This window comes from Mobula hypostoma, chromosome 19 (assembly GCF_963921235.1).
Source record: "Mobula hypostoma chromosome 19, sMobHyp1.1, whole genome shotgun sequence".
In the NCBI taxonomy this organism is placed as follows: Eukaryota; Metazoa; Chordata; class Chondrichthyes; order Myliobatiformes; family Myliobatidae; genus Mobula; species Mobula hypostoma.
In genome coordinates, this window is record NC_086115.1 from 43,047,306 (window position 1) to 43,072,825 (window position 25,520).

Genomic DNA, 25,520 nt, shown 5'->3' on the forward strand with positions numbered 1-25,520 from the left:
GCCAGTTTCTGCATCCGGCAGCACCGGATAAACACTTGCATTGGCATCAAGTGACTGTGGGTGGAGCCAAAACAAATCCACACCAAAAAACACAAAGGAATGCAAGTTTTTAGCCTGCATCAGTGAAAAGAAAGTGTGCTCGAAGCATGAAGAAGAGTGGCCATGAATTTCTTTTTATCAAAATAAATATTATTCACAATAAAAAATGATTGATAAGAATAAACTAAATAATGCTTTTCATTCTTAGATTCAGAGTCAGTGTGTTACATAGTGTACTATTATATTCCTTCAAACCAATAGTGCTCTTGCTCTCTGGGGTGGTAATTGAACAACTGAATTCTTCCTTCCTTCCTTCCTTCGACTGTTTATTCATTTTCATAGATGCTGCCTGACTTGATGGGTTCCTCCAGCACTTTGGTGTGTTGTTCTGGATTTCCAGCATCTGCAGAATCTCTTGTTTTTACAACATCCCAACCGGCTCCTTCCTCTCCAGGAGCAGAAGAACCCAAAACCATGGACCTTCTGCACCAAGCCCTTGTGGTAGCTCACCAAGCTTCCGTGTGCCCCTTAGCACATGCCCTTGCAGACTCCTGGCATGTGTCAGTCAGCAATATTCCTCTGCGGACATCTCAAAGTACTGGCAGACCAACACAGTTCGGGCGGACCAAAGGGCTATGAGTTTTGATTTAAACATGAAGAGGACCCACATGAAGCAAGTTCCTAAACACTGGACTCCACAGCAGCAAAACTGCTCATCCAAGTCCCTCTTAACTTATGCTAGGGCAAGTTTCATCAGTTAGTCGCATGTGGAACACAGCATCTATGGGTCACGAACACACCAATGAAAATCATGGGAGAGTCAATCACACATGCACCACCAATCTCTGACGTGACAGTGCATGATTAATTTCAGTAAGGTGGCAGCATGCTTGGTCGCAGCAGCCTCTCCAGGTCCAAACCATGCTGGATATTCAGAACACCAAGTACTGCAAGTTGCTGGATAGCAGCGGACCTCTGCATGAACTTGTTGCATACTGTGTCATCGCCTGCTACAGCCTTCTGGGGAAGAAGGCATCAGAGGCAGTGCATGATGGAAACGATTGTCCTGGATGTTTTTCTTGTGATCGCGAGACTCTGTTGAATATTAGTAACGTAGATTCCAGGAAAGAGGGCAGTAGAATACTGCACATTGGTTTCTTGGTGAGACTGATGGAGGTGCGCGGACCAGGTGCTTATGATGCAGCATTGCCTGTTGCAGTCGCCTGGGGAGGAGATGCCAGAGGAGGTGTAAAAGGGAACAGAGGCATGGCTGGATGAGGGGCTGCCCCTTCCCATTAGTGCTGCCCGCTAGTGTTCGCTTGGTGGAAAACAAGCTGCAATGCGTTGAGGCCAATTTATACTTCTGCGTCGAATCTACGCTGTAGGTATGGCGTAGCCGCGTACCCTGCGCCGTAGCCTGACATGCACCTCCCCCAAAATGTAACTATGCGTCGCTGTGACTCAGACCGCAACAGCTGTGATTGGTCCGATTGGTAGCATCATATTTCCTCCTATGTATTTCCAGTTGCTTCTTCTCATCAAATCGTCAAATCTACCTGCTGACATCCGAAAATATTTGAAATACATTTCCTCGTCCATGTCTCTCAGTGGCCGGACAAGCACAGAAAATTCATCCTCCTCCTGTCTCAATCCGTTCAATGATTGTACACACCATCTCCTCCAATGTCTTCTCTCTTTTCTGCATTGCAGTAATTTCAATAAAAGTAACTCTTGTTCAACATTAGCTCCAACTCCAACATGATGCGCCCAGTTTCAGTCGCCATTGTTGAAGAACACAAAGAAACTCAACACAGTGGCACAGAAACCCCACCGCCAACTAGCGTTTTGGTGGTGAATAGCAGAGTGATGCAGACAGACCAACACACAAGTATAAATGCTCACAACGGCGTAGGCCACTTGCATAGGCTACGGCGTAGAGCCTACGCAGAAGTATAAATCAGCCTTAAGTCTGTGGCTGCACCAGCATGAGGTAAGGAACTGTTGTGTTCTTGCAGGAACATGGCTCCAGGCCAACATCCCATGCACCATCAATCTTTAGCCATGCCACTGAGAGACTTGGGCTATATTAAGCAACACACATAAGAGTTGTTGGTGAACGCAGCAGGCCAGGCAGCATCTCTAGGAAGAGGTACAGTTGATGTTTCGGGCCGAGACCCTTCATCAGGACTAACTGAAGGAAGAGCTAGTAAGAGATTTGAAAGTGGGAGGGGGAGGGGGAGATCCAAAATGATAGGAGAAGACAGGAGGGGGAGGGATGGAGCCAAGAGCTGGACAGTTGGTTGGCACAAGGGATATGAGAGGAGCATGGGACAGGAGGCCTAAGGAGAAATAAAAGGGGGAGGGGGGAAAAAGCCCAGAGTGAGAGGGACAGAGGGAGAAAAAGGAGAGAGGGAAAAAGAATGTGTGTATATAAATAAATAACGGATGGGGTCCAAGGGGGAGATGGGGCATTAGCGGAAGTTTGAGAAGTCAATGTTCATGCCATCAGGTTGGAGGCTACCCAGACGGAATATAAGGTGTTGTTCCTCCAACCTGAGTGTGGCTTCATCTTTACAGTAGAGGAGGCCATGGACATTTCGGACATCCCTCCCCCTCCCACTTTCAAATCTCTTACTAGCTCTTCTTTCAGTTAGTCCTGACAGAGGGTCTCGGCCCGAAACGTCGACTGTACCTCTTCCTAGAGATGCTACCTGGCCTGCTGCGTTCACCAGCAACTTTGATGTGTGTTGCTTGAAATTCCAGCATCTGCAGATTTCCTCGTGTTTGGGCTATATATTTTTTGTGTGACAGTATGTTTTTCTGCCTTGGTAACTATACTTGCTATGTGCCGTGTGTGAATATTGTTACAGTGTTTCATCCCGTAGACCCAGAGGAACACGGTTTCGTTTGGCTGTATACATGTGTATGAATCAATGACAATTAAACTTGAACTTGGACTTGATAACTCTACCAGGTTGCATATTGGGTGAAATGTCGTAGTCTTCATGGAGCATGCATTCAGTATTGGAGTTTACACTGTGAGTGTTTCATGAAGACATTGTATTGTGTAACACCCATAAATGCTGCACAATAAAAAAATTGCTGGAGGAACTCAGCAGATCAAGCAGTATCTATAGAGAGGAATAAATAATCAAGGTTTTGGTCCAACCTCCAAGAAGACTACAACCTTGTTGTGTTCAATGACTCAGAGAGCTATGCTGGCTGGAGTCGGGGCCTCATACTTTGGCTCTTGGTAGGGTCACCCATGCCAAAACGGTCAAAGGGTAGAGGCCAACTGGAGGGTTCAGCTCAGGACTAACAACACTGACTGGTCAAAAACATTGTTACAGAAACAGCAATGAAGAATCCTTCTGTACCTGTGTGCCACGGTATGGACAGAGAGACATGGAGGACCTTCTTTGCTGCCCTAAACACCACCAGCTTAATGGGCAGTAAGTAAGTTAGTTAGTTTTGGACAGAGACCTTTCATCAACACCTACACACTGTATATCATCAGGATGTACTGGGTATGTAGGGGATATCTACATTTTATAAGGGAATTAAATGATTCTGAAAATCAAAATTATTTGCTGAATCCAGACTTTCAAACAGGGCTGCTTTTTTAGCACGACATCTGCTTGCACCCTTTGGGCCCCAAATAATTCCTTGACTTCATTTTTATTACAAAGGAAAGGAGACTGCAGAGAAAAATCCTTGGTGGTAACAGCAGGTGTGGGTAAATGAAAATGGAAGCAAAGCACAAGATATGGCTGGCAATACGTTGCTCGCGTAGCTTTACTCACTGAAGATGAATTTTTAGGAAAATACATGAATATTATTTTCGCACATGCTTTAATGTAAAATTTTGATCTCCACTCACAAACTATAGCTCAGTTAAGCTGAATTGTTATGGTAATATTGAAGATGGAAAATATTTTGGATTGAAGAATTTTGGCTTAAAAGCATTTTCACTGTCTCTGACACTATTTGCATCCCAGTCATGACCACTTTGGAAATGGTGTTTGGTTATCAGTTAAGGAAAGATTTATCATCAGTACAGGTGAGCAAATATTTTCCTTTGGAACTATAGTACAAGATTCATGTTCATACACCTCATGCTTTTTCCCAGAAGACCTGATATGAGAAAGGAGCATTGGCTCTTAGGTTATCCTGGAATTAACTCCTACAATGAGCATTTGACCCGTATGCTTATCTACTGTTTCTGAAGTATCGCAGTTCTGTAAATCAACAAGCGCTAGATGGCATATTGATCTCTTCCAGTATTCTATATTTTTTATTCTATATCTGTGCTACCTGCTAGTAACTTAATTATTCTGTTCTGGCACTTCTAACAACAATGCTTTATCCATTGTCTCCTGTTCCAGACATAACTTCCATTAATCTCTAGCCTTTACTACCCTCTTTTAGCTAGATCCATTGTCACGTTTGGAATATAATTTCTTCTGCCTTCCGGGAGAAGGTCTATTCTTGACCTTCTCTTTTGTTTTCTCTGACTTTTTCCCTTTCTCTGCAACTTAAACCCTGTACTAATGTGTTTCAGATCCAGTGAAGAGTTACCAACTATCCCTGTTATTTTACCTGCTAAATATTTCCAACATCTTTTGTTTTATGACTTAAGGTGAGGTGACTACAGCTGATGCAGATAGAAAAGTCATCATGGACTTGGAAAAAGAAGTGAGGGTGAGATGGTTGAAAAAATTCTAGTAGTTATATAAAAAGTATAACTGTAAATGCTCACTATAAATTCAGATGGATCATATAATTTTTGATTCTGTAACATTTATTGCTATAAACTCTTACAGTATGCACCCGGGGTTTAAATGCTCCGATTTCCTGGAGTATGGCTAGCTGGCACGGTCCGTTTCAAGATTCTGGTCCAATCTGCTAACTGGTGGCCATGTTTTGGCGCCAATATATGGATTTGAAAGAGCTCCTGAATTCAGGATCGGAGCTCGATTGTCAGCTCAACTTTGTTTCAGTCTATGATTGTGTTTACCATTTCGGTGTACTTTGGATTCTTGCCTAGTCTCATCAGGTTCTCATCTAGCATCTAGTCAAGAACCCTGTTCTTGTCTCAGTCTCAGAATTGCGTCTCAATTCTAATGTTAAATACTCCAGTACTTGAGTCCCTATCAACCTCAGCTAGGCCTCTCATCATAATAAACACCATATTTCAAGTAATAGGACATCAATAATGAAGTGCACTCCATACATCTGTTAACTTACCTCTCATTGTTATCCCCGGCACCGTTGATTGCTTTGGTTATACTTGGTGTTTAACACAATAAAACAAATTAAACCTCGAGTAAAATGACAATGTATTGAATAATCCTGACATTTGAGGTTTGAGGGTTTATAATTCTTTCAGCTGATAAAAAAATAGAGAATTGTTTCCATATGATCAGAAAGACTTTTTAAAAAAATAATGAAAGCCTACCATTCTTAAGTTTTCTTGTGTGAGAAATTTGAGCTTATTTTCCATACGTCGTAAGGCATGGCTCATTTCTTCATTCTTCCTACTGAGACGTTTCTTTTTATCCAAGAGAGGTTTGTACTGACTTTCTGCTTCACGTAAACGCTTGAGCTGAAGTAGAAATAAACAGAGAGAGATTAATCTGAATAATTTGAGACTTCAACAATGGATATCAGTAACAATTCGTGCCTGGCAATGTTGAAATAAATAGAGTACTTTAGAAAAATAAATTTACTTTTAAAACTCAAGTTTCCATTTAGATAGTTGATCTGGAAATTTAAGCATGTCATGAGCATTAAACCTGGTTTTTTTGCCCTAATATCAGATTCTAAATATCTATTTATTTAAAATGTTAAATAAAATAAGCTTTTATTGCTTGAACAACAGGAATTCTGCAGATGCTGGAAATTCAAGCAACATACATCAAAGTTGCTGGTGAACGCAGCAGGCCAAGCAGCATCTGTAGGAAGAGGTGCAGTCGACGTTTCAGGCCGAGACCCTTCGTCAGGACTAACTGAAGGAAGAGTGAGTAAGGGATTTGAAAGTTGGAGGGGGAGGGGGAGATGCAAAATGATAGGAGAAGACAGGAGGGGGAGGGATAGAGCCGAGAGCTGGACAGGTGATAGGCAAAGGGGATACGAGAGGATCATGGGACAGGAGGTCCAGGAAGAAAGACAAGGAGGTGGGGAGTGACCCAGAGGATGGGCAAGAGGTATATTCAGAGGGACAGAGGGAGAAAAAGGAGAGTGAGAGAAAGAATGTGTGCATAAAAATGAGTAACAGATGGGGTACGAGGGGGAGGTGGGGCCTTAGCGGAAGTTAGAGAAGTCGATGTTCATGCCATCAGGTTGGAGGCTACCCAGACGGAATATAAGGTGTTGTTCCTCCAACCTGAGAGTGGCTTCATCTTTACAGTAGAGGAGGCCGTGGATAGACATGTCAGAATGGGAATGGGATGTGGAATTAAAATGTGAGGCATCACTTCACCTGTGAGTCGACTGGGGTGATATACTGCGTCCGGTGCTCCCGATGTGGCCTTTTATATATTGGTGAGACCCCACGCAGACTGGGAGACCGCTTTGCTGAACATCTACGCTCTGTCTGCCAGAGAAAGCAGGATCTCCCAGTGGCCACACATTTTAATTCCACATCCCATTCCCATTCTGACATGTCTATCCACGGCCTCCTCTACTGTAAAGATGAAGCCACACTCAGGTTGGAGGAACAACACCTTATATTCCGTCTGGGTAGCCTCCAACCTGATGGCATGAACATCGACTTCTCTAACTTCCGCTAAGGCCCCACCTCCCCCTCGTACCCCATCTGTTACTCATTTTTATGCACACATTCTTTCTCTCACTCTCCTTTTTCTCCCTCTGTCCCTCTGAAAATACCTCTTGCCCATCCTCTGGGTCACCCCCCCCCTTTGTCTTTCTTCCCGGACCTCCTGTCCCATGATCCTCTCGTATCCTCTTTTGCCTATCACCTGTCCAGCTCTCGGCTCTATCCCTCCCCCTCCTGTCTTCTCCTATCATTTTGCATCTCCCCCTCCCCCTCCAGCTTTCAAATCCCTTACTCACTCTTCCTTCAGTTAGTCCTGACGAAGGGTCTCGGCCTGAAACGTCAACTGCGCCTCTTCCTATAGATGCTGCTTGGCCTGCTGCATTCACCAGCAACTTTGTTTTATTGCTTGACATTTTTTCTCAAACATATTAAAGTTTCTCATGTCATTTTATGTCATTGAGTAAATTGGTATCTTTAAAAAGAGACAGGTAAAAGCTGAATGTGAAATTGTTTAGAGGACTTGTATTTTTAGAATAGACTGATATATAATGTTAGCCCCAAACTCAGCACTGGAACAATATTTCCACACCTTGAATTAGACTTTGCACAAACATGCCATTCCTTAACAAAGGTATCAGTCTTTTTAACACTGATGTGTTTCACTGCTTGGAATTTTCTATACAGCTCCTTGAAATCTGCACTCACTTTGAACAAACACCATGGAATGAGGTCCCATCCCTCAGGCTTGCTCCAGCTACATATTAAAAGATCCTTATGCTTATTATTTAATAGGTTAGATGCCGACTTCTCCAGTTGCATACCACCCCTTCACCCAATTCCTCCCTTCCCTCTACCCTCACACCAGATGAATTTCCTGATAATTTAAATAAATAATTAAATCAATAAGATTTACAAAATTGAGTTGATTACTATATGTGGAGATCAGTAGGAAATTGAGGCCTAATATATTAGCCATACCTCATTAAATGACAGAATTGGCTAGAGGAATGCTTCTTTACATAGCCCTGGTGTTCTTATTACAGTGAAGATATTTGACAAAGTGAGATTTAACTGTGCAACAAAGTTCTTTCCCCTTTACATTAGCTCAGATTATGGAATGGGATCCAGGCCTTCCTGTGGTGTGTCCAGGTTATTCTGGCTTTCTTTAGAGCACAACCCTTAACGAAATATCACTGTCCATGATGTGATGCTTAGTTTATAAGACATGTAGCAGCACCTTCTAACAGCAGATTTCAAATACCTGAATTCCTTTATGTGTCTCAATCACCTTAGTGATCATGACCACAGCACTAAGTGAACATAACTTTGTCTCTGCTGAAATAATGATACCTGCCTAGATTTTGATCAGCTTTGTTCATTGGCTGGTGAAAATGTTTAAACTTGTCAGGATCTTCATTTCAGGTGTCAAGTCTTCCGTAACAATAGATTCCAGATACTTAAGCTTTTGCTATGGTTTCTAAATATCCATTCCAGGCCTCCATTGGTATTGGTAATCCTGGAGGCTGGATTGATTTCTCTTTAATTTTATTAAGACTTGTTTCCATTCTATAGCTCTTTGTGGTTTTGAAGAGCACTTCTGTGAGTTCTTGAATCCTTGCAAGAATTCCTCCTGTCGGATCAACGTCTTTGGTAACTGTGTGATGCTGATCGTCCACACACTAAGTGATGGAGTTCCTGTGAAATTCTTTCAGGTATATTGCATATTTGGAGCAGATGTGAAAAGGCATGGTGACAACAAACAACATTTGCATCCTTGAACTGAAGTTACAGTGATGATGTAAAGAGATTGTACTGTTTTTTTGTTGATGTGATCAAGTATATCCTGATGTACTTTTTCATTGTGAACTAAAGTACCTTATTTCAAATTCCATGGAAAAACCTCTGAAGTTATGGTGAACTTACTTTCAACACATCTTCTAATAAATAATTAAAAAATGACCAAATTAACCTCACTGAACTGCTTAAAGATTGATTGGCCTAATCCCAAACAATAATGAGGTGGTCTACAGGGATGAAGTCATCTCTTTGACACAGTGGTGTCAAGAAAATAACCTCTCCCACAATGTCACAAAAACAAAGAAGCTGGTTGTGGATTACAGGAGGAATCGAGACAGGCTAACCCCTATTGACATCAAAGGATCTGCGGTTGAGAGGGTAAACAGCTTTAAGTTCTTCAGCATGCACATCACCGAGGACCTCACGTGGTCTGTGCACACCAACTGTGTGGTGAAAAAGGCACAACAGCGCCTCTTTCACCTCAGACGGTTGAAGAAGGTTGGTATGGGTCCCCAACTCCTAAGAACTTTCTACAGGGGCACAAATGAGAGCACCTGACTGGCTGCATCACTGTCTGGTAAGGGAACTGTGCCTCCCTAAATCACAGGACTGCAGAGAGTGGTGCGGACAGCCCAGCGCATCTGTAGTTGTGAACTTTCCATGATTCAGTACATTTAGATTAGATTAGATTAGATTAGATTATGAGGACACACAGTCCTCTTTTATTGTCATTTAGTAATGCATGTATTAAGAAATGATACAATATTCCTCCGGTGTGATATCACAAAACACAGGACAGACCAAGACTGAAAAAAGCTAACAAAACCACATAATTATAACATATAGTTATAACAGTGCAACAATACCATAACTTGATGAAGAACAGGCCATGGCACAGTAAAAAAGTTCGAAGTCTCTCAAATATCCCACATCTCACGCAGACGGGAGAAGGAAGAAAACTCTCCCCGCCATGCCCGACCACAGTCCGACTCTGAGTCGTCCGAAAACTTTGAGCCTCCAATCAGCTCTCCGACACCGAGTACCGAGCACCATCTCTATCCGAGCGACTCGACCTCAGTCTCAGTCGCCAGCAGCAGGCAAAGCCGGGGATTTTGAGGCCTTCCCTCCGGAAGATTCTCAATCGCCCAGTAACAGCGGCAGCAAACTGGTGTTTCAGAAATTCCTCCAGATGTTCCTCTGTGCTTTCACGTCTGTCTCCATCAAATCAGATATTGTCCATGGCCCCTATTTAACGGATACGATATCATTTTCACCGGAGAGCTGTGTGCACGTGGCGCGCTGCTATCTCCTCCTCCCGAAGGGCCCAAAGGATCTCTGGGGACCTGAGTCACCCCAACCATGATTGATTCCAGCTGCTATCATCCGGGAAACGGTATTGCAGCATAAAAGCCAGGACCAACAGGCTCCGGGACAGCATCTTCCACCAGGCCATCAGACTGATAAATTCATGCTGATTTGAGTGTATTTCTACATTACGTTGACTGTTCTATTTATTATAAATTACTATAATTGCACATTGCATGTTTAGACGGAAAAGTAACGTAATGAATTTTACTCCTCATGTATGTGAAGGATGCAAGAAATAAAGTCAATTCAATTCAATTCAATAAAGGAGTTACAAGGAGAGTAGACAATAGTTAAAACAAATTGAAAACTTGAGTTTGCTTTTTAAGAGGGTAACTAAAAAGATTCTGGGTATTGTCTGTCAGAATTTATAAGACATTTGGTGAGGTCCCACATGGCAGGCTGAACCAGAACGTTAAGGCACACGGGATCCAAGATGAGCTAGCTATTTGCTTGTGAATGTAGGAAGTATGATAAACAAGGTCCTAGATGACACAAAAATTGGTGATGCTGTGGAGAGAGTGAGAAAGCTACAGCAGGATATAGATCATTAGGAAAGTTGGACAGGACATTGGCAGATGGGATTTGATGCTGACAATTATGAAGTGGTGCATTTTGCAAAGCCGGAAAGGGACAGGGCATATAGAGTAATTAGTAGAGTACTAAGGAAATTTGATCAACTGAGGGACTTTAGGGTTCAACTCCATAGTTCATTAGAAGTGGCAACACAAGCAGATAGGTTGGTGAAGAAGGCATATGGCATGCTTACCTTAAAAGGTTGTGTCACAGAATATAAAAGTTGAGAAGTTACGTAGTACAAATTCGATCACTATTGGGAGTATTGTGCAGTGGTCTTGGATCTCATGCTGCTAGTTTCAGGAGCAGTTGTTGCCCTGTCGCCATCAGGCTTCTGGACCAGCTTTTGCTGTACTGGCTCTGTGGCTCTGGACTCACTTTTGGGGACTCTACAGCACTATGCGTTATTTGTTTACATTTTTTAAAACTACCCATTTGTATTTACATGATTGTCCTCTTTTGCACATTGGATGTTTCTCAGTATTTGTTGTGTATATTTGTTCTTGTGGATTCTATTGTTGTCTCCTTGTCTTGTGGGTGCCTGCAAATTGATGAATCTCAAGGTTATATATGGTAAACATACTTCAATAATGAATTTGAATTTTGAACTTTCTTCCTGAAGAAATAGAGGCACACTTATCAAGACAATAAACCATCCTGTCATGCACACATTGCAGATTGTGCTGCCAGTGCAAATAGTCCTTATGAGCTTGATTTCAATGTTTAAGTTAGGATAGGTAGATGATGGGAGGAGTATGCTGGGCCATGGACCGGGTGCATGTCGATGGGATTAGGCAGTTTCAATGGTTTGGCACAGACTAGATGGGCTGTGCTTTTTCTGTGTTGTACCTTTCTTGACTCTATGACTCTAACCCTGGGAAAGCTACTTGCCTTCCCCTTCGATATTGTTGCATCCCACCCCAAGAAGGCAAAAGATGAGGAGAATTATTCGTAACAATCTCAGCAGGCCAGGCAGCATTTATGTAGAGAAATAAACAGTTAATGTTTTGGGCGGGGACCTGTCATCAGGACTGGAAAGGAAGGGGGAAGAAGCCAGAATAAGAAGGTGGGGGGGGAGGGGAAAGAATCTCTTGACAACAGCTCATCCACTTCCTGCACCTCTGCTCTCACCTCTTCCCTTTCTGAATGGAATGGCGATAAGAGTTCTCTTGGTCCTCACCTTTCATCCTACCAACCTTTGCACTCAACAGATCATGCTTCACAGTTGCTGCCAGTTTTAACAAGATTCCATCATGGAAAACATGTTCTCTTCCCTTGCCTTGCCACCATTTTGAAGGGACTATTCCCATCATGACACCCCATTCCCACTAACTGCTCTATTTCTTATGGAATTCCCATGCAGCATCAGGAAGTGCAACTTCTTTCAATTCTTCCCTTCCAAACACAAGGTGATCAAAGCACTCTTTCCATGTTCAGTAGCAATGGACAAGTACTTTTCCCAGCCTAGTATACTGTATTCACTGTCATGGTGTCAAGACAACAAGCCCTCAAAAAAGTCAGCAAAACAAAATAATTGATCAGTGACTTCATGAAGTAGGGTAAAGTACACAACCTGTCTCTATCAATGGTGCTGGGGTGGATGTGGTTGAGAGCTACAAGTTCCTAGATCCAATTATCAACAACAATTTGTGCTAGCCTAGCTGTATGACACTATGGCCAAGATAGCACACCATAACCTCTACTACCTCAGAAAGCTAAGGAAACTTTGCATGTCTCCAATGGCCCTTATCAATTTATATAGTTACACAATAAAACACATCCTATGCGGATGATTCACAGTTTGGTGTGGCAACTACACTGCCAATTCCACAAGAAATTGCAAAAAGTTGTGATCATAACCCAGTCACAAAAAAACTCTGTCTGCAGCTTCTGGTTGCCACAGGAAAGCAGCCAACGTAATCAAGAGCACCACTGACCCCAGGCATTCTTTCTTCCCCCCATTCCAAATGGAAAGAGGATACAAAAACTTTAGAATATGTATCACTACGCTCAAGGACAGCTTCTACCCTGCAGTTGTAAGACACTTGAGTGGACCTCTTATATTATTGAGATGAATGCTTGTTCACTCAGCCTACCTCATCAATAGCCCCTGCTCTGTATTTGAATTGAATTGACTTTATTTCTTACATTCCTCACATACATGAGGACTAAAAATCTTTATGTTACATCTCCATCTAAATGTGCCATGTGCAATCATAGTAATTTCTAATAAATAGAACGGTCAATGTAATATAGAGTACACCCAAATCAGTGTGAGTTCATCAATCTAATGGCCTGGTGGAAGAAGCTGTCCCGGAGACTGTTGGTCCTGGCTTTTTATGCTGTGGTACTGCTTCGTGGATGGTAGCAGATGGAATAGATTGTGGTTGGGATGGCTTGGGTCCCCAGTGATCCTACGGGCCCTTTTTACACACCTGTCCTTGTAAATGCCCTTAATCATGGGAAGTTCACAATCACAGATATGTTGGGTTGTCCGCACCACTCTCTGTGGAATCCTGCGATTAAGGGAGGTATAGTTCCCATACCAGGCAGTGATGCAGCCAGTCAGGATGCTCCCAATTGTGCCCATGTAGAAAGTTCTTAGGATTTCGGGGCCCATACCAAACTTCATCAACCGTCTGAGGTGGAAGAGACACTATAGTGCCTTTTTCACCACAGAGCTGATGTGTACAGACCACGTGAGGTCCTCGGTGATGTTCACCCTCTCAGCCCCAGATCCATTGACATCAATAGAGGTTAGCCCATCTCCATTCCTCCTGTAGTCCACAAACAGCTCCTTAGTTTACATGTCTACATATTTGTCTACATCTATTGTACTTTCTCTGTAACTGTAGCACAATTCTTTATATTCTGTTCTCTTTTTTCCCCTCTGTACGACTTTGAAGTATTTATGTATGATATGGTGTGCTTTGATGGCACTTTTCCTTTTTTGTTATTTTGAAACTGTAAAAGACAGAAATAAAAAAGTTTTCTTGCTTATAATATTAAAGAAATGTGTCATCTTTAACTTTATGCCTCTTGAAATCAGTTTATCTTTTACTCGCTTAGCTATTCACAGTAACAGAAATTTTGACCAGGGGTCCCCAAACTTTTGCAAGCCACTGTATGTGACAATAATAAACCATTTATCAAGTACCAGTAAAGTCTTCTCTTCATTGGAGAAATAAAATTCAGATTGGGGCACCATTTTGTAACACCTGTGTTCAGTCCACAGGGATAAACCAGAGTTCCTGTTGTCAGTTAAGTAAATTCTTCATTGCACTCCCAATCTGAATTGCCTGTCTCTGGCTTCCAGTACTGTTATGACAATGCCCCACAAAAGCTTGAAGAACAACACTTTCACTTTTGGTCAGCAAAGTTTGCAGGTTTCTGGACTTAATATTAAATTCTACTTGTTATGTGTGCAACATAACTGGTCACATCTGCTGTAAAACAACTATGTTTAATATTGGCTCCATTTTTCTTTCTCCATTTTACACAATCTGACTTTCTGAGCATATCCTTCGTCTCTTTAAAAAAACCTTGTGTTTGCATTTTCAACCTCCAACAATCCCAGCAATTATTGACCAGAGGATCTCTACAGCTTACAATACACACATCCATACACAAGATATACTTCACAGGGTTGAAATGAATTTTAATTTGTCAACACAAATTTTAGAGTGCGTGGGGATCTCTTTGAAACCTAGATAAGGTGGATGTGGAGAAGATGTTTCCTCTGGTGAAGATATCCAGAACTAGGGGGCGCAGCCTCGAAACTGAGCAGCGATCATTTAGAACAGAAGTAAGGAGGAGTTTTTTTTAGTCAGATCTGTGGAATGCTCTGCCACAGACTGCAGTGGAGGCCAAGTGAGTGGATATATTCAAAGCCGAAGTTTATAGTTTCCTGATTGGTCAGGGCATCAAGGATTATGGTTAGAGCAGTAGTTCCCAACCACTGGGCCGCAAAGCATTTGCTACCGGGCTGCGAGGAAACGATGTGAGTCGGCTGCACCTTTTCTCGTTCCCTGTCACGCACTGTTGAACTTGAACATAGGGTTGCCAACTGTCCTGTATTTGCCGGGACATCCCGTATATTGGGTTAATTTGGTTTGTCCCGTATTTCCCCCCGCTAAGGTATAACATTCCTATGAAACCTTTCGTGCCGAAATCACGTGAAGCGAAGAAGCAATTACAATTAATTTACATGGGAAAAATTTTTGAGCGTTCCCAGACCCAAAAAATAACCTAACAAATCATACCAAGTAACACATAAAACCGAAAATAAATAACACTAACATATAGTAAAAGCAGGAATGATATGATAAATACACAGCCTACATAAAGTAGAAATAATGTATGTACAGTATAGTCGGGAAGATGAAGGCAAAACCAATTTGCGGGGGAAAAAATCGGCACGTATGCGCATGTGCACATCACATGAGCACGTCACGCATGCGCACACAGGTGCCCGCGCAAGGCTTCATGGTCATGGTAGTCTTTTCTGGGGTAAAGTGTCCTAGGATTTGACTGCTACTTTTGTCCCTTATTTGGGAGTTAGAAAGTTGGCAGCCCTAACTGTAAAAGATATGTTGAGGTGAGTTTAACCCTACGTTAACAACCCCCCTCCCCCCCCCCGCCGGTCGGCCGGTCCGCAAGAATATTGTCAATAGTAAACCGCTCCGCAGTGCAAAAGAGGTTGGGGACCCCTGGGTTAGAGGATAGATGTATGGGATTGAATGAGATCCAGGATTAGCCGGGATAAAATGGCAGAGAGGACTCGATGGGCTGAATGGCTTAATTCTGCTCCTATATCTTATGGACTGATGATCTTATGGTCTAAAAATTTCAATGGACACTGCAAATTTTTAACTTTCCATTTCAACACATACCATCAAATGATTTGGTAAAGTATTAATTATCCTTGTTGGCTTGATGGAAAATCTTGTAAAAAATATTTGCCATTGCAGTTAATTGCCTAATACTTACACAGCAAGTATTACTTGATTCGGCCTTAGCTGTAGCATGAGAAATAAATGTTACTCATGGGAATGTGAAAGTAATAATTTGGTAAATACGTCAGTCAAAAGTGTAAAAGATAACTATGGAACAGCATCAGATTCAGGACATTAATAATGAATGTAAACACTTGAACAATAGTTGAAGGTTAATCACCAAAATCACTTACAAGCTCGTTTCTCTCTTCAGACAGCAAAGCATTCCGATCTTCTAGTTTCCTGATGATTGCACTTAATTCAGCAATTTTAAGTTGGAATCGCCGAGTATCCTTTTCATCCAACTGCTGCTCCTGAAACATAGATCAACTGCAGATAACTGAACATCAACACAGCCACACATCACTGATAGACCATAACCAAAGAGACTGAAGATTTTGTCACAACTATTAAATCAGAGGCAACATTTCCTTTTTTTTTTGCCATTAATGTTACCTCGCCCTTATGTGTAAAAATGAACAAACAAGCAAATCAGCTAAACTACATGAGGAAAAAATGAAAAAAAAGAGATGGTGTGAAAATACAGTCCAAACAAAAACACTTGACATTGGCATACCATGATCTCCAAAGGTGTTTTTCTACCTCAAGACACTATTGTCTATTTAAGTGAAATGGAAACCGTGATGCATTCCATTAATCTAAAACAAAACTAACCATGCTTTTACAAAAAAGAGCAACATGCTTCTAGCTAATAACTGAAGGCAACAGACAGACTGTGAAAATGTTATAATTGATTATACAACAAAAAAGAATTTTAATACTTTATGTATGAGGACATTTGAAGAAATGTTGGAATGAATTACATTGAAAGCTGCAGTGGGTGGATTTTCTGTGTGGTTAGGTGAATAGGTGCCAATTATTTCCCATTGGTTATGCACTGCAGCACCCTATTAAAAATAGATATTGACAGCGTGTTGATGGATGATTTTCTGAACTAATGATGCTTGAATCCCACCAAACAGGTGCAGTGATTCCTCATACAACAGGTGCAGGAGAGCCTTTGCATCATATAACTATACAGTCTGCTTAGAAACATTTTCATTCCATGTGCTAACAAAACCAAGAGCCAGTGAAAAAAAGAATCTTGATGAGAGTCAACAATGGGAAAGCTAAATTATGTTTACGGACATGAGCATTTGCCTTAAAATTAAGCAGCAGTTTATGTAATTAGCAAATTACAGATAAAAAGCATAAGGATAACAAAGGATGATTGAAAGTATTGCCTTTAATTTATGTCTACAGTCCTGAAAGCATGGCAATTCAGTAGATTTACTTTCTCATGTTCATTATAAACTAGAAGAAAGTGAGAGACACTCGTGCAAGACCAGGTCTGGAAGCTGTCTGACTAGTGCTAAGTTTGGTGTACTTCACACAATGCCTAGCTTCTGAAAAATGTGTGAATGCAGATTAAAAGAAGAAAATAAGCAGCAGCAATGATTGGGCAGGGCAGTGGGGAAGGGGGCATAGTAAAGTTTACTTTCAAATTACTTGAGGTAACTTCTAAATACTGCGCTTATTAAATAATCAGAAGACAAACAAGCTGCAACACAGTAAAATCCGTCTTCAAGACTAATAAAAATGAAAAGCATTATCATAAACTTAAATCTGTTATTAATTCTACTTCAACAGTAACAGAGAGTTGGCTATGGTGTAAAGAATATAAAAGCTATTGGAATAATTTTGGAATGTGATAGTATTGCATAAGAGTTAATAATTAAGCAGAAGGTATTAATATGGCCCTCATCAAGATTTGGTTACAGAATTTGTCGATTCGGGCAGTTATAGACCATGTATGTGAAAGTGCTTACAGGGCTTCCTGAATGATCTGAGGCGTCTCCTGCACCGCTTGCGCAAGGAAGCTCTCTTTTCGGGCTACTCAGATGTCGTTTTTCCCATGCTTCAGCCTCTTTGACCTGGGTAAGTTGTTCATCTAAAGCCTCTTTTTGGAGCTGGAGCCTCTGAGCATGACCAGCCTGAGCCCCCAGCTCTTTTTCCAGCACGTAGACTGCTCTGTCTTTTAATTTTATCTCATCCATCTACAATGAGAACAAAACACAATCACAGATGCATGCATTTCAGGTCATCCATTGCCACTTGACAATTATTCCCCAAAAATAAAACTCAAGGGAAGGAATAAAAGATTTGTATTTTCTGGGGCAATGAAGCCAAATTGTAGATTTATTTAATTTCCAAACTCATTGAAATTTAATTTATAAAGAAAAGAGTTTAAATTATTTTATTAGCTATTTTAGCTATTTCTACTTGTCTTACGGCAATTCCATTTGATAAATTTGTTGAAAGGTTTGAATCTTATTTTTCCAGGATAATAATGCCACAATTTAATGAATTTTTAAAAAAAATATTTGATTTCTAAAATCACATTAAGCGCATTATACATAGTTTACCATAGCACATAATTATAAATCTTAGTTGCCTAACACAATTCCAGTGATCCACGCTGTGAATATTACCAATAGCTTTTAGTAAACATTATCTTTTAATAAACTTTATGAAAATTATAACAGAACCAATCAAATCAAATTAGGTCCTCTATTTTCAATTTGCAATGCAAAAAACCCAGTTTATGAAATCTATGTTTATTTACCTGCATATAGCAATTTTTCAAATAATTCAGATTGAAGTGTTTAGCTGCATAGAATTATTTTGAACATTAAGTAATTACACATGCGTCTTTTCTGAACCAACATCTGGTGAGGCAGTCACAACCTTCATGGAACTCTGGCTGTGGTTGATTCCTGACCCATAATCAAGACAAATTGGATTCCACTATCACCAACACTTAGGTTAGGTTCGAATATGAAGGGTTTTAGTAAAGTGTTGTTCTTGCCAATGAATCTAAACATCTACAGTACAACATCACAAGAGTTATTCCACTTCAGCATTCCCATGAATGTGGCAACTATTCACTGTGATGAAGAAACTCAAAAACAAACAACTAATGGATGTATCAAGACAGAGTCCTGCATACCTGATAACAAATGCGCACTCTTACCAATGGCTAGGACAATCAGAGAGTAAAACACATCACGGTAAAGTCCCCTCAACCATTGAGCACATCTAAATGGAATGCTGTCATGGAAAAACAGCGTCCGTCATCAAGGATCCTCACCACCAAGTCCATGCACCTTTTTTGCTGCTGCTATCAGGTAGAAGGTACAAGTATCCCTGGACCCGCACCACCAGGTTCAAGAACCCCTCAACCATCAGGCTCTTGAACAAAAGAGGATAACTACACTTAGCTACTGAGATGTCCCCACAACCAATGATATCACTTTAATGGCTCGTAGGCATTAAATTTTGAAGATTAATGCTTGGTGTACTTGTAGCAGACTTAATGACCTCATTCATGAAAGCCACTATGGGACATCAAAGAGAGCTACTGGGTGATGACTGCTATTTACAAACAAGTTCACAGAAATCTCTGGTGCTCAACTACCACACAATGTATATACCGTGTGCCTTGTTACCACACAAGGTGTTATCAAACAGATCATCAAGATGTTGAAGTAGTACTTCCTTTTCCTGAACTAAAAACAGAAAAATACTAGAAACACTCAGCATGTCAGACATCATCTCTGGAAAGCGAAACAGTTAATGTTTTGAGTCTGAGAACATGGAGAAAGAAAACCAAATAGTCTTAGTTAAAGTAGGGGAAGGGGGAATATCTTTGATAGGGTGTGACCAAAAGAATAAATGTGGCAGTTAAGAAGTATTTTATACTTTTTATGTGTTATGTGTTGCCATGGTACAATGCCAGCAAGCCAAGTTATGATACGCTGGAATTTTAGATAATTTGCTGTTTCTTTATCTTTCACAACTATCCATTTCTTTCTGTTACCTATTCTGATTTTGACTCTGCTTTTCTCTCCCCACTAGTATAACCTTGCCTGCTGGACATGTTCCAGAGCCTTGTTATTAGCAATGCATAAAACATGCAAAGAAGCATAAATTGCTACTAATTGTTACATTTACTTATTAGGTCTCACTCTATCAGTGATATGTCCATCCCTTCACTGCAACTGGAACTGTGTCATTTGCTCTATTTCCAAGTATCCTGTTTCATAATCTACTATTGGGCAGATCCAGCATTTTCTGTTTTTAATTCTGATTTAAGACATCAGATCCTCTTTTTACTTCCACTGCCTGGAGCACATGGGAGGATCCCTTCAGTACATGGCTGGGTGCATGTCAGCATTAATAGTGACCTGTTGTACAGCCTTGTAGCTGTTTGGCAAGTGGCAGGAGCAAGGGATGTAAGGGGAAGGAGGAGGACAAGGGGGAAGAGGATGGGAAGTCAGCATGGATAATTAACAGACAGAGATTGAACAACAAGGCCAGGTATGGGGAAGAGACTGTTAGGTTCTCATAATTAGGAAACATGGTTTGGATTTACTGCACAAGAGGCAGAACAAGATGGCCCTGCTCTCTCTCTCCCTACTATGAAAGCCTGATTGTGAACTCAGTATAGTTCTCTATTTAAGCCACTGAATGTAGATATTACGACTCCTTTGAAACCTGGCATTCATACATAGAGAAGAACCTAACTAGTTTTCAGCAGGCATTCAAGCTGTGTGTTTAGCTAAAACAGATTAAATCCTATTCCAGGAGCTCACAATGCATTCCCAGGCAATGATTGTGACAGCAGCTCTTTAATCACCTGTAACACCTATTTCCACTGAATGCATTGAATAAAAATCAAAATACAGGGCTTTGATTTCAGACAAAACAATACTGCAGGATTTGGAGGACTTTAAAGAATTGTATTACCGTCCAATTTAAATGATAATTTAATAATTTGTCCAAGTACTTTTTGGAAAGGAAATATTTTGTGTTAACATGCATAAATGGCATTATGGTGGGAGGCATTTTTTCACATGAACTTCAGTCAGGGTACCAGTAGATGTCATTTGTAAGGGTAGATTCATCATGAATGACACGGGCATCAGCCAATCAGGGAGAAAATAATAGAATCAAAGGCCCAGACATGCAAATTAAGCACCTGATATTTTAAATAGAGCCAGGGTTCCCAGCACACAGCAAATATCTTCAAGGAAAATTTCCTGTGGTTTTACAGCAATGAGCAGAATCTTTAAATGAAATGATTGTAGAATTATGCAGCACAGAAGGAGGTTTTGCTTGTGTTCTTGCTCTTTGTGTTGGCTTCAACTTCCTTGCTTTTTCCTTTAGCCCTGCATATTTTCCATTTTTGACCGTCTGAAACTTTCTGTTTTTAAGTTACTAATGGATATGTTTTCCCTCAAAACACCAGAACATAACCCAAATGAAATTCAACTAATATTGAATCTGTATCCTCTGGATGCTCAGTCATCTGCTCATGGAATGGTTTCAACATATTTACGTGATCTATTTCATTATTTAATAGTACTTAACCATTTCCTTAAAATTAATTCAAATAGAGGCAAGTTTCTCAATGCAGGCTAGATTTCTCCAAAGAAATATTTCTATGGTTTTACAGCACTGAACAGAATCCACTAACAAAAGGATTACAGAATTCTATATATGTTTAATTCTGGCATTTTTTTTCATGTCCTTATCAAGCCCAGATACCCTTACAATGCAATGCTCAGAAGTGGACACAATGTTGCATCTAATTATGAATTTGTGGCTTCTTAAGTTTTATTGTCATTTTATGACTTTGTTTTGCCGTCTTGAAAGCCTTATGTATGTGAACTCCAATAGCTCAAAATGGCCATGACCCTTTTAAAATTCAGTCCATTTATTTCTTTTTTTATCCTTGCTATTGTCGCTACCAAAATTCATCATTTCACCTTATTTGAAGTATTTAATTCTTATGGATTTCCTTTGTATTCTGTGTTCATATAGCAGAACACCTGAACAAAGGTTCCATTCTATGAACAATTCCAATCATTTTGTCAATTTTTTGTTGTTGTTGTTGTTTACCATTTTTAATTACTATTTAATGATTGATCAGATAATTTTGATATGTTTACATTTATGTTAAATATATCTTAGGTTCTTTAGGCAATTTCTTAATTTTTACCTTATGAACATTTGACACACTGCGTGTCTGGTACATTCAGTATGAAGTGCTAATCTGTTATTTGTGCTGTAGGTTTAGAGATTGATTTATATCTAATGTTATTTTAAATTATTTGAAGAATATAGGAAAGGTTTTAAGAATACAGTCTAGGAATCACACCATTGAAACAAAATAGAACGTCTCATTAAAGATTCAAAGCAGATAAATTTGTGGAGGTGAACCAGTGTTATTAAAATGATGTATGGAACGTGAATATTTTCCCCATTCTTATTAATTTAGCTGGATAAAGGTAAAGAAAATCCTGTTAAAACTCAATATATATTAATATTTAAAAAAATTAAAATATGGTTCACATTTTATAGGTTAAAAAATGGACAAAAATGCTATTTCTTTAAGATAGGGAATCCTGTCAGATCACTAAAATGGCTTCTTCATGCACAGTATATTGATGTTACCTGCTGTACTATTTAGAAATAAAATGAAGGCACTTTCAAGCAACCAGCTTTTTGCTGGAGAGGATATGGAGAAATTCTAATAAGCAAACAAATAAACAGCAAAGATCTACTGATACAAGACGCATATCAACTTCATACAAGTTTATAAAAGGAAGTCCACTCTGTGGCCACTTCATAAGGTATACTTGTGTACCTATTCATTAATGCAAATGTCTAATCAGACAATCATGCAGCAGCATCTCAGTGCATGCAGACCTTGATCACAAGGTTCAGTTGTTGTTCAGACCAAACATTAGAATGGTGAAGAAATGTGATCTAAGTGACTTTACCCGTGGAGTTATTGTTGGGTTCAGAAGGGATGGTTTCAGTATCTCAGAAACTGCTGATCTCTGGAGTTTACAGAGAATGGTGTGAAAAACAACAAAAAAAAGTCTTGTGACCAGTAGTTCTGCAGGCAAAATTGGCTTCTTAATGAGAGGTCAGAGGAGAATGGCCAGGCTGATTCAAGCTGACAAAAAAACGACAGTAACACAAATAACCATGAGTTATAACAGTGATGTGCAGAAGAACATCTCTGAAAGCACAGCACGTTCAGCCTTGAAGTGGATGTACTGCAGTAGCAGAGAATGGGTCCAGAGTTAGCGACATATTCCTTGTGTAGGATGTGGGAACATTGGGAGACCTCCAGTCTCACTGATAACTAAATCTGCATGAAGTGCACCAAGCTGCAGTTCCTGAGAGAGCTTGTTAAGGAACTGGAGCTGCAGCTGGATGACCTACAGCTCAAACAGTAAAGGTGACAGATAGAAGCTACAAGGAGATAGTTAACCTTAAGTTGCAGTAGGCAGGTACCTGGGTGACTATCCAGAGAGGGAAAGGGAATAGGCAGCCAATGCAGAGTACTCCAGTGGCCACTCTCCTCAATAATAAGTTTTCCACTTTGGATACTGTCGTGGGGATGGGGGGGGGGGTGGTGGAAGGAGTTTTAACTACCTGAAGAAGCCAAAGCAACCTGATCTCTGGCACTGAGTCTGCCTTTGTGACTCAGAGGGGAAGGAGGGAGAAGAGGAGTGTGATAGTGATAGGGGATTCCATAATTAGAGGAGCAGAGAACAGATTCTGAGGACATGAAAGAGAAAGCAGGGTGGTATGTTGCCTCCCAGGTGCCATGGTTAGAGATGTCTTGAATCAGGTCTATGGCATTCTAAAGGGGGAAGATGAACAGCTGGAAGTCATGGTACATATTAGGATCAATGACATAGGTAGGAAAAGAGGAGATCATGAAGAGAGAATAAAGGAAGTTAAGTAGAAAGCTGAAAAGACGGACGTCCAAGGTAGTTATCTCTGGATTAATCCCAGTACCGTGTGTTAGAACAGATCAATGAGTGGCTGCGGAATTGGTGAAAGGGGCTGTATTTCAGAAGGTAACTAAACAAAACTATAAAGAGATAAAAGACGAAAAAAGCACATGAGGCTGTTTAACAGGAAAGATAATGGCATGGATAGGAGATCAGCTGACTGGCAGGAGGCAAACAATGGGGATAAAGGTGACCTTTTCTGGCTGGCTGCTGGTGGTTAGTGGTGTTCCGCAGGCGTTGGTGTTGGGACTGCTTCTTTTCACGTTATACGTCAGTGATTTGGATGAAGGAATTGATAGCTTTGGAGCCAAATCTGTGAATGATACAAAGATAGGGAGTGTTGTGGAAGCAGGGAGTCTGCAGAAGGACTTAGACAGATTGGGAGAATGGGTAAAGAAGTGGCACGTGGAATGTACGGTAGGGAAGTGGATGGTCATGCACTCTCTGGTAGAAAGGATAAAGGCAGGGTCTATTTTCTAAGTGGGGAGAAAGCTCAAAAATCAGAGGTGCAAAGAAACTTAGGAGTCCTTGTGCAGGATATCCAAATGGTAAACTTGCAGTTGGTGAGGAAGACAAATGCAATGTTAACATTCACTTTGAAAGGCCTAGAATGCAAAAGCAAGAATGTAATGCTGAGGCTTTATAAGACATTAGTCAGAGCACACTTGGAGTATCATGAGCATTTCTGGAACCCTTATTTAAGAAAAGATGTTTTGGCATTGGAGAGGGTCCAGAGGAGGTTCATGAGAATGATCCCTGGAATGAAAGGGAATAGATGTGAAAAGCATATATCCTATGGTGAGGGAATCTAGGACCTGAGGGCACAGCCTCAGAATGGAGGGACATCCATTTGGAACAGAGATGAGGAAACATTTCTTTAGACAGAGGGTGGTAAATCTGTGGAATTCATTGTCACGGATGACTATGCAGGCCAAATCAATGGGTATATTTAAGGTAGAGGTTGATAGGTTCTTGATTAATCACTGCATCAAAGTTTATGGGGAGAAGGCTGGAGAATAGAATTGAGAGTGATAATAAATCAGTCGTAATGGAATGGCAAAGCGGACTAGATGGGCTGAATGGCCTATATCTGCTTCTATATCTTATGGTCTTATGGAGCTGTTGCCACGATTAGTTGTTTAGAGATCTGCATTAACAAGCAGGTGTATAAGTACGCCTATTTAAGCAGTCATTGAGTGTAGCTTCTTACATTCCATCTCTAATGGGCATCATAGATAAGCTTGATGGCAACAAAAAGCTTGTCTGGTGGATGTTAACAGCAGAAAAACGCATTGTTTCCACATTGTTTCTCAGGCTACAGACTACAGGCTTCTTAGTCACAAGATTTTCTGTTAGGATACAATCACTAAGTTTAACTGGAGTCATTGTAGACCAAGTTTCTGATAAACTTTTGTTGGTGTAACAACAAATTTGAAATATTCCATGAACCAGCACGGATGTTTCACAAATACAGTTGAAAATGATCAATATTGAGCGTAAGTATCATATCCGACTTTATGGATATGGTATGATTTTTACAAACTGTATCATGAATGAGTCTTAAAGATCCCCAAAGCAGGAACATACGTGATTTAGGCATTCAGTGTTTCCTGATCTGTAGCAATATTTTGACAATTCTTCCAGGAATGTGCTGATATCATTAAAATGAGCAAGTGCAAGTCTGACAGTTATCATCTAAAATGTATCTCTCATGTAATTGAGGGTAGGTACATCAGGGACAGGGAGTTCACTGGTGGATTAATATTAACATTCGTTCCTGTTAGAGAATTCGGAAACTTAAAGATATACATGAACAATTTGAAAGAGTAAAAGATAGACAGTGAGAGAACATTTCCACCTTCTCTTAGACTTAGTTTCATTAATAGTGTCAGGTATGAAGATAGTGCATACTTCTGTAGTTCACTTTAAGTGACAGAAGAATTGATCCAAAGCTTGAAATTATTAGGGTTTAATATTTCTTTATCTTTGAAAACACAAATTGTTGTATCAAATAGAACCAAGGTTTTCACTGCAAAATTTTCAAGTTGTTTGGCAGTGTTTGTTGAATTGTATAACAATTGTTAATTATTTTTG

At 40.5% G+C, this 25,520-nt stretch overlaps 1 protein-coding gene across 18 annotated transcripts in view; it reads right to left on the minus strand.

Moving 5' to 3' along the window:
- The window catches only part of jakmip3 (Janus kinase and microtubule interacting protein 3), a 325,135-nt gene that overhangs the window by 129,502 nt on the left and 170,113 nt on the right, over positions 1-25,520 (minus strand). For 11 of the 18 annotated variants that reach the window (XM_063071774.1, XM_063071775.1, XM_063071778.1 and 8 more), the window contains 3 exons: positions 17,379-17,606; positions 15,744-15,863; positions 5,498-5,644 (listed from right to left, as the gene is read on the minus strand). In XM_063071774.1, coding sequence (XP_062927844.1) covers positions 5,498-5,644; positions 15,744-15,863; positions 17,379-17,606 — 495 coding nt within the window. The remainder of the gene's footprint in view (positions 1-5,497; positions 5,645-15,743; positions 15,864-17,378; positions 17,607-25,520) is intronic. The other 7 variants (XM_063071780.1, XM_063071779.1, XM_063071791.1 and 4 more) reach the window with 3 other exon arrangements.